Source organism: Sphaeroforma arctica (assembly GCF_001186125.1).
Source record: "Sphaeroforma arctica JP610 unplaced genomic scaffold supercont1.1914, whole genome shotgun sequence".
Taxonomy (NCBI): domain Eukaryota; class Ichthyosporea; order Ichthyophonida; genus Sphaeroforma; species Sphaeroforma arctica.
In genome coordinates this window covers 1-10,230 of record NW_014038644.1, presented here as the reverse complement: position 1 = coordinate 10,230, position 10,230 = coordinate 1, and the positions used below count along the sequence as shown (strand labels likewise).

The following is a 10,230-nucleotide window of genomic DNA, read 5'->3' as shown; positions in this document are numbered from 1 at the left end:
TATACATATATATGTATATACATATATATATATACTTATATAGACACAATGAATATGTTCCGCATTCTCACCAGCCCATGGCATACTACTGGGGCGCTCACATAGTGAGGAAATCCAGAGTAGTTACCTACACAAATATTCAATTAAAGCCAAAATAAAGACCATTGAGTTAGTATTGTGTGAATATTGAAAAGCTATGGAGACGTACAGATATGTACAAATAGAGGTATACGCGGGTAACGTCAACCAGGTAGTGGAAATCACAGAACTCGGAAGCTACACGTATTTTTATATAGAGTTGAATGTGAGCAGCGTCAATCAAGTAGTAGGAATCACATAGCTCAGAAGTTACATATATGTGCAAATAGCGGTTAATGTTGGTAGCGTCAATCAAATAGTAGAAACGACATAGTTCTCGAGCCATGCAGAGTGCTTTCGAGGCGAGAAAACATATTCTATCAAGTCTGACGCTGAACTGTACTAGCTTATACGACTTCCGTGTATGTCTACGGAAGCCATATATTTATAAATACTATATATACTATATATACTATGGAAGCCATATTTACAATCCCAGTTTCAACCCATGTACACACATATGAGCACTATGCACATATACATGGGCCTAAATGGGACTAACGCTGATGTCGAGGAGTACATACTTGGAGCTAAGTAAGTACCATTGAGTGCGTTCTGATACCTGATCAAAATCAGTGCCAGTTGTTTTAAAAAATACACACACACGACTACACAAATATGTCTCGTCTTATGCACAAATATAATGCAGACACATACATAAACACTCACAAACCCCACCAACGTCTATTTAATACACGCACACTATAGAAACATGCTTATCTACGCACAAAACACACCTACTCGGAGGTCGAGGTAGCGCACTCCCATATCCAGCTGCTCACTGATCGATACATTCTGGCACTTCGATAGCTGGCGGGTGATCGTGTTGATAGTGTGCGATGCAGAGTTGTGTGAACCCGGTAGATGCAACTCTTTGATGTGCTTGTATTGCAAAGTTTCACTGTTTAGTAGTGATAGTAGACGCAACAGTGGTATGGTGTAAAGGTGAGTAAGGGTGGGTTTCGCTTATCAAGGTGGACAATCAAGCCTAAGCTTATTCGTACCAATCTGGGTTGGTTGAAATAACAAGCGATGCTATCTGCTACACTGGGGTATAGTTCTGTCATCCCGCAGAAAAGTTTGGTTATTCTGCAGTGTATCGTGATGAGTTGTTAACTGTCCCTTTAAGTCACGCATACATCACAGGCCAAATACCTATTATTGGACATCCAGTTGGCGAGGTCACCTACAGCGGTGTGGCAACGTGACTGACCATCCTCACATACTGGCGTAACCTAAGAAGAGTATATTTGGAATAACCAAAGATAGATATATAGTTGAATAATAAGTCACTACCTATATTATTATGACAAGCACAATTATTTCGCTCCACACAATACTTCCTCGAGACCGAAATGAAAGATTACTTACAGACAGATAAAAATGAAAAGGATGTTAGCAAAACTTGAACTAAGCTAACCAGAGAACTTGTATACCTTTACATACCTCGGTTATATCTTCCCGTAAGCCCTGACATAGTAACTTCAACACCTTTAAATAATTCATTAGGGACACCTTTTTAAATCACAGAGTAGCTAGAGTACATGCTTATCGTCGTCGGATGCGTATTATTTTTGTACCGTACTGAGAGATGCTTCTTGCTACTACTGCTGCTACGCATTTTAAAGTGGTCTACACATTCTCTCCTATGTACGCATTGTCAAATGGTCGTTCACACAGGGATACTTGAATATTTGTGGCGATTGTTTAATATGTATTATCATTTCATTATCAGTGATCAATCAGTACCGAACCTTTCAATCTAAAATTTGAGACGTTTTGTCTTTTTCAGGAAGTTATGCGTTTAACGTTTTGATATGGTATGCTTTTCTATTTTTAGTCCGAGGTCCACGTGACAAAACCGAAACATCTGAACTTGAACACAATAGTAAGTTGATTAGAATACGTATAAATAGACAAATAGAAGGTTAACTTTACTAAAGCAATTCGGTGATTTTCTGCCATAGAGAGCTTCGTATGGTCTTGATGACTGAAGCTCTCCGCCAATTTTACCGTAGAGTGAATGGGTGTGACATCCAAAGAAGTGTTTCGTTATTGAATGCTATCTCTTAGTCCACTCTACATCTACTAAAATATTGAATCGTAAAATCAACTCTTCATTAAAAGTTGTAAACAACATCTTACCTAGAGCGAAAGGCGTTATACCGCTATATATTTGTTTCTGTTTCAAAGGCGTTATACTTCTGTATAATGTTCGCTTGGTTGACTGACAATAATGACATAATATCTATATATATATATAAATGTTTTGTATATATATATATCCAGTCACTATATATTTTGGATAAAGGGGTTATATCCGTTCGTGTATATTTAGATGAGATAAATTCTCGTTGGCCGAATTGGTTTTTTGTCTCTTGGTTACGTAGTCGCAGAGCGAATCTTATCCGAGATTTGTTCATTAGTATAAACTAAATTCAGCGTCAGGTGTAAAACTTAAGTGATGGCAACTGATTAAAATACCATAGACTTTAAAAAGAAATACACATACTTCCAATGGCGAGAAATTTGAATTCGCAGACTCGGTCTACTTATGTGTTGATCCATAACAATATTCAATTAAAAGTGCATTTCACGCTCAGGCTATATAGCAAAGGTAGGTTGGAATTTCGAGACGTTTCTATGTTCATTGCTATGATGTCATACTATGTTCGACTGACGGTGGCAGGGTTCGTCTCCCTCTAAATATAGCCACACAACGCTCAGACACTGACAGACACACATACAATATGTTTAAAAAGGATACACTCATGTAGTTTGACACAGCGTATGTGACTTTGAACCAAGTCAAAACAATACATCCAACTCACCTTCAGCAAACTTTCGTGGATTCAGTCGCGCGAAGGTGCTGATGGAAAACCACCACCATGTAGTATCGATTCATGTGCACTCGTCTACCACTTGTGGTTTTAATAAATAAATCGAAATGTGCATGAACGTGTAATTAATATTTTTACGTTCCATCGGTCGATCGAACAAGTAGTATGAGTTGGTAAAGTAATTTCAAACACTTGTACGTCTATGTGCGCATACACACAATTTACAAAGTGGTGCAATTCAACACCCATTTCTGACACGATAGTTATAGAAAAGTACTATTTACTTTAGTTTGCGCCAACGTTATATGTGTAGCCTATTTTCTCTGCGCTTTACTGTACATGCAAAAATTTGTCTGTACAAACGTACGATACAATATAGGAATTCTACTACATACATACTTAAAATACACACTCGCATACATACATACATGAATACACACAATATATATATATATACACATCTATATAGTATAATTCTGATTTTATATATATTCATATATATACACACACATATGTATACATTATAAATTTGTTATTGTATATAAAGATATATATACATACACACACGAAAATATATATATACATACATATATCTGAATAGATATCAGAGCCATAATTATATTCGCATATATATATATACATGTATTTGTATATTACACAGAATTTCGTTCTGTAGTACACATCACGAAAAACTCTTCTGATCGCCATGTTCAGAATGAATATACATATAGTAAATTAATAAGCTAAAAGACAAAATTAAAGGCTTTATACTCAGAAGAGCTATCTACTTCCCAATAGTGTGACGAATATGAAAACACAGCCTTATGTTACAGCTGTGTATTGATGTCTCACGTAAGGAAAACAAACAAGCAAGAGCAGAACTTCAGTATTTATTTAGTTCTTGTAGATCTATATAATGGGATAGAGGACGACACAAACCATACTACAAATAGTATTCATTATCTAACTTTAAATAGGTAATCGTTCATCGAGCATATCCGTACGAGATAAGACATTAGAATATTACATTCATAATGGATAAGTTCAAAGCAAAAGTCAATATTGCTTTGCGAAATAAACAGTCAATATTGATTTGCGAAACAAAAAAGTCAATATTGCTTTGCGAAACAAACATACCAGTTCGAAATACATAGGACGACAATTAAAAGAAAAGAAGTGCATATGTATGCATGTCACAAAAATACATACATACATACACAGTAATAAATAGTAACCATCCTCGTGAAAGGCGTAACCCTGTCCTCAGCAAAACTGGGCATCGGCATGGATAACTATATGCAATTTCGAGAGCCTTTAATCAAGCCCTGATAAATGCACCTCCCTACATGATATTCCACATGCAACCAGAGGTACACAAAACCAAAAGACTTGTCATGATACACGATGCCTACAAACTATATAAGCATGCATACAATGTCTAGCATATACATATATAAACGAATTTAGATACGTGACGCAATCTCCTTGGCGTGAGCTCGCTCCTGCTTGACGGTCGCGGCGACGGATTTAACTCCCATTACACCACCACCCCAGTGTCTGCGCTGTTCCTCCCACTTGTCAGTGAAGTTGCCCTTGACAGCCTCACAAAGCTTGTTGAAAGCGGCCTGATCGGCAGCGTTCACATCAACGAAAGCTACAGCACATGTCTTCTTCTGGTGGATAAGAGCTCCTAGACGGGACTTTCCCTTGACAATACAGTAAGGGATGCCCATCTTGCGACAAAGAGAGGGCAACCAGAGGACAAGCTCTACGGGCTCAACATCGGCAGCGATAACCACAAGCTTAGCCTTCTTCTTCTCGATAAGACCAGTGATGTGGTTAAGACCAAACTTGAGGGCAGCAGCGGGCTTTCCCTGCTTGCCATCTCCTCCATTGGCCTTGGCCTCGGCAGCTTTGCTAAGACGCTCCTTCTTCTGAGCGGTGGTCTCGGGGCGGTACTTCTCGGCGAGCTTGAGCAGCTCAGCGGTGGTGTGCTTGTCTAGACACTTGTTGAACTGGTTCAATGTGGGGGGTACCTTTAAACGCTGCATAAGGATCGCACGCTGGCGTTGCAGGCGAATGTACTTGGGCCATTTGACGAAACGACCAAGATCACGCTTGGGCTGGATGTCACCACCGATTCCGAAGTTACGGCTCTTTGACTCGAAAAGGGGGTTGCTAGTCTTGGTAGCGGTCTTCTTCTTCTGCGCCAACGGGGCAGGGGCGACCTTGTTTCCTCTTTTGGGTCCCTATTAATTGCGGAAGTGTGAATATACAGATAAGTATTTCTACACACGCAGGGAAGAATTCCAAACGAATGTGTGCAAAAATTCCAAGATTGGGGTAAGCGGTAGTCTCAGTCACATCGTTCAACATTTAAGTAATTCTGAAATTTGGGTATAGATTATTTTTGAGCATCATAGACTTTAACCCTTGTCTCTAATAACATAATAGTATGTGTTACTTACCATCTTGAATGACAACAGCGGATTAACGATGTATGGAAAAGGATAGGTTATGTGTAAGTGTGGGTGCTCTTATGGTCATTGTTTGTGTAGTTTCAAAATGAGTTGCGAGTCGCAATCTCCACATGTGCAACTATTCCACAGAGCAAGTTATTTTTATCGCCAAACAATTTTCGAGCATGTATAATTATATAAACGGAAGACGATTCATTGTTTTACAATCGGGTTTCCATTCAAATTGTCTGATTGATCTGAAACTTCGAATGTACTCTTTTGATATACTCAAAACTGGATTTTGTGAAATATATACATAGTATTGAATTAAAATACTTGTAATGAGTCTGAAAATGTTTTCCACCAATTAATAAGCAATAACGAATTCAAAAATCCTCTTCAATATTGTTTTGGAACTGCTTTACCCAAAAGTACTCAAATATTTCGAATTTGATGCCAAATTCGTACATATTTGGGAGAACTCGGTTCGAGTATTTTGGAATACTTTATAGATACACTGTTCATTATTTACAATTCCTGATTTAATAGTCCGGATTATATATTTTCCCAACAAAAGCTACACGTGCAAACACCGAATTTCAGAATAGTAAACCCGAAACTTCGCAGTACGAAGTGAGTAGGTACAGCACCCGTGGTAGCTCAGGCGTGTGTGATTACACCATTGTTCATCTTTGGTTATGTAAGGGTTTATGTCGATAGATGCATAATCCTTTTCCACACCTTTGGGTATTAACGCAACCATGGTATGTGGAAAGATACATGACATGTAAAAGTGATAAAGTTATAAGCTTGCAAGCGTGGTAGTGGAAGTGCGACCACTATAGAGATATGATACATACAATTGCCGATCCGGAGTAGTTGGAGATGTGACAGTGCATTGCAACACTCGACAGCATGGAGATGTACTACAGCAGAAAGAAGCAACAAAATAGAAAATACACATACAACATGCATGCATGAAATGACACGTGTATACAATTACAAATATGGGTGGAGCTTATTGAGAAGAAAGATAAGCCTGTGATACGAGTCACAAATGCCCCGATCAGCACACGTACAGCCGCAAATACAGCGAATCAAGTTGCCCGTGACCAGACCTGTATACATACCCTGACATTAGCTGTCTAGATATCTTGTACATGCACATGTTGTACAGAGTTATATTTGCATACACAAATTATATTATTACACCACATACGCAGTGCAAAAAAAAATGGGGCGTGATTGATTGTACTTATTGGTATTTTTAGCAATGCTAATCATATGGTTTACTCAGTGCATACTATATATGGATGGTATACGCATTACACATATACTTGGAATCTAAGGTGTCTGTTCTATTATATGTGATGGACGTCAAGCATTTGTACACAGATCCTACAGCACGTGTTGAATCTAAATGCACACACGCACCCCATCCACACACTCTAAGAAGTATATTGCAACACAGTATAAAATTCTAAACGTACAATGCACACCTTACACGCTATCAACAGACTCGCGGACCAAAAAGGCACATGAAGCGGCTAGCCGCCCCCAAGCACTGGATGCTGGACAAGCTCACCGGTGTGTGGGCTCCCAAGGCCTCCAGTGGTCCCCACAAGGCACGTGAATGCATGCCTTTGGTGATCTTCCTGCGCAACCGTCTTAAGTACGCTTTGACTGGTGACGAGGTTAAGATGATTGTCAAGCAGCGTCTAGTTAAGGTTGATGGACGTATTCGCACCGACCCTACTTTCCCCGCTGGTTTCATGGGTATGTGACGCGTTGTATTTGTATCTGTGCGACTGGTGTACTGCGCCTGCCGGTCGGTGTTTCATAGTGATAGTAGTTACAGCATTATAGTCCTTACAATTCTGATAGCATTGCAAACACCTTTGCCACTTGCGGGTTAGCAGCATTTTAAGTGTTGCCTTACACGTCCGTTATAGCATTGCATGCGATATGACTTGACTGGAAACTCACAATCCACATCCCCACTCTACGTATTAGATGTTATCTCTCTCGAGAAGACCGGTGAGAACTTCCGTCTGATCTACGACAACAAGGGCCGTTTCGCTATCCACCGTATCACTACTGAGGAGGCCGAGTACAAGCTGTGTCAGGTTAAGAAGGTCGCCTTGGGCCCCAAGGGTATCCCATACTGCACCACCCACGACAGTCGCACCATCCGTTTCCCCGACCCCTTGGTCAAGGTCAACGATACCGTTAAGGTTAACATCGAGACTGGCAAGATCGAGGTATGTATATGATACGCAATTAGATGGGGTGTGTAGGGTTTAGAGTGGGTGTGTGACCATGCTATACAGAGCCGTTTGCGGCTGTGGAAGTACAGTCGGGTGTATTGCTATCGTAGTGAGCACAGTCGAGGGCGACTAGAATAGCATTGCATCGATATATATAGCATGCAATGCAGATGTATGGTTCTAAATGTCATCTCGAACACACCACACTTTGTGTTGTTGCAGGACTTCGCCAAGTTCGAGCACGGAAACGTCGCTATGGTCAACGGTGGACGTTCTCTAGGTCGCGTTGGTATCATCACACACACCGAGCGTCACCACGGAGGTTTCGACATTGTGCATCTTAAGGTATGTGTGCACACGCATAAAGTCACGCCTGCATGTCATACATACTCTTGTACATTTATAACATGCCAGGCAAGCTTCACCTGTTTCTATGCATGTGATTGATACATATACGCGGGTGGTGGTTGTGTACGACGAATATGAAGAGACCTTAGCTATCCAGTTCTGCTACTGAGTGCATTCCTGTGCTGTGAATTTTAGCTCAGATTCGTCTATACGAAACAACAAAAATATCAGTATTTCGTATAATCAGTATCTATACACTGTTCTCACCGGATACCATCTCGTTCCGTTTCTTCCCTTTCCGTTTGTCTATAGGATGTTCTTGGTCACGAGTTCGCGACCCGTCTATCTAACGTATTCGTTATCGGCAAGGGTAACAAGCCCTGGGTATCGCTACCCAAGGGTAAGGGTGTACGTCTAACGATTGCGGAGGAGCGTGACCGTCGCCTGGGCCACAAGACCACTGCTTAAATTAGTTGTGTGGACTAATACTGGGTAATAAATCAAATAAGTAAATCTAGGTGCTGGATTGGCCATCTCAAAGCCGGAGTTTGTATATTATTGTTTAGTGGTTATCAGCGTGTTAGACTTCTCGATGTGGTGTTGTGTGTGTAATCATCCAGTCCGAGAAATCTAGGTGTTGTGACCACCTTAAAGCTTCATGTGGTTATTAGTTTGGTGCATTATGGGTTCGATGTGCGTTTGTATATCTTTATTCATATTTGGACGTTTACGCGTGGTGTTTCACTATAGAAATTCTTATGGCTGGGGTTGTAAATGTAGGTGCATGTGATTTCGGAGTGACACCCCACGTTATTTAGTTGTGGAATGATATGCCACAGTTGCATCTCGGTGTGTCGTACCTCGTGTCAGAAGTATCTCCCAGTGGCCCAAGTCTGTTATTGGTGTATATATATGGGAATACATTGCCTTGCTGTATGTACGTTGTGTTTGAGTTGTATGTCTTGCTGGATAATTCCAGGACACGCGGGTGCCTCCTTGTTGGTATAGTTGAGCTATGCTGAGTGGTAGTATGTCCACAGCGCACTATTAGATGCAGATCCCCTGGCTACACAGATAGTGAACAACAGAAGTCGTTCAGTGAGAGATACGGCTGACTTCAGTAATATTAACGCTGGGTTGAGCTTTCTTCTATGGCCAAGTGCTTCAACTGTACTGAACGGGCCGAAGTGGAGAGCTTCCGCTAGATGAGTAGAGTATATTTCTTGCGAGAAAAGTCTGTCATCCGATAAGGAAGCTATGATGATTTGGGAAGTTGATGCACATTTCTATATATATTTATCAACTTCCCAAATCCCACTTCCAATTCGACTGGCCTTGTGCGCGAATAACACAAGCCTGAATCTGCATGCTGCCCGACTCTTGGTGGATGGCGATGCCGTTGTCAGAAAAGGCTTTAGCTGTGTTGAGGATATCTGGGACGTTGTGATTTCTCATCGGATGGTAGTATACAAACAACATATCCTTCTATTTTATTCACATATTACTTCCATTTACTTCGGCGGGTCTAGACTAATATTCATATCCCCTATACCAATGCTATCCCATGTCCATTACATATAACTGAACAAAAATAACGTTGAATTGATGTCATTGTCAAACCTGTATTGTCAGTTGATTATTCCTCGGTTCGAGCTGAATTCTCAATATAGCACTTTAGACGCTATATTCATTACAACGCTTTATTCACTACAATGCTTTAGACGCTTTATTCACTACAACGCTTTAGACACTTTATTCACTACAACGCTTTAGACACTTTATTCACTACAACGCTTTAGACACTTTATTCACTACAATGCTTCGGACACTTTATTCACTACAACACTTTAGACGCTATATTCACTACAACGCTTGAGACACTTTAGACGCTTTATTGACTACAACGCATTAGTTGCTTTATTCACTACAACGTTTTAGACGATATATTCACTATATCCCTATATTCACTACAACGCTTTAGACACTTTATTCACTACAACGCTTTAGACGCATTATTCACTACAACGCTTTAGACGCTAAATTCACTATATCGCTTTAGACGCTATACTCACTATAACGCTATATTCACTTCAAAGCTTTAGACGCTTTGTTCATTACAGAGCTTTAGACATTTTATTCACTATAAAGCTTTAGACGCTTTATTCGCTACAACGTTTC

The 10,230-nt window shown here is 40.2% G+C and overlaps 3 protein-coding genes across 3 annotated transcripts; 1 reads left to right on the top strand and 2 right to left on the bottom strand.

Annotated features, from left to right (window-relative positions):
• Positions 1-71: 71 nt before the first annotated feature.
• Positions 72-1,809, bottom strand: SARC_11848 (hypothetical protein; the record flags this gene model as incomplete). The annotated part of the gene is made up of 4 exons (XM_014294060.1): positions 1,585-1,809; positions 1,294-1,373; positions 876-1,039; positions 72-127 (listed from the first exon to the last, which is right to left on the bottom strand). Coding segments are annotated over exons 1-4 (360 nt in total), but the record flags the coding sequence as incomplete, so codon positions are not given.
• Positions 1,810-4,441: 2,632 nt separating this feature from the next.
• Positions 4,442-5,427, bottom strand: SARC_11847 (60S ribosomal protein L7a; the record flags this gene model as incomplete). The annotated part of the gene is made up of 2 exons (XM_014294059.1): positions 4,442-5,227; positions 5,410-5,427. 2 exons carry the CDS (start codon positions 5,425-5,427, stop codon positions 4,442-4,444), a joined length of 804 nt encoding a protein of 267 aa, XP_014149534.1.
• A 725-nt stretch (positions 5,428-6,152) lies between these two features.
• SARC_11846 (40S ribosomal protein S4) lies at positions 6,153-8,598 on the top strand. The gene is made up of 5 exons (XM_014294058.1): positions 6,153-6,201; positions 6,955-7,213; positions 7,451-7,698; positions 7,927-8,049; positions 8,365-8,598. The coding sequence occupies exons 1-5, from the start codon at positions 6,199-6,201 to the stop codon at positions 8,518-8,520; spliced, it is 789 nt and encodes a 262-aa protein (XP_014149533.1). The 5' UTR covers positions 6,153-6,198; the 3' UTR covers positions 8,521-8,598.
• Positions 8,599-10,230: the final 1,632 nt, after the last annotated feature.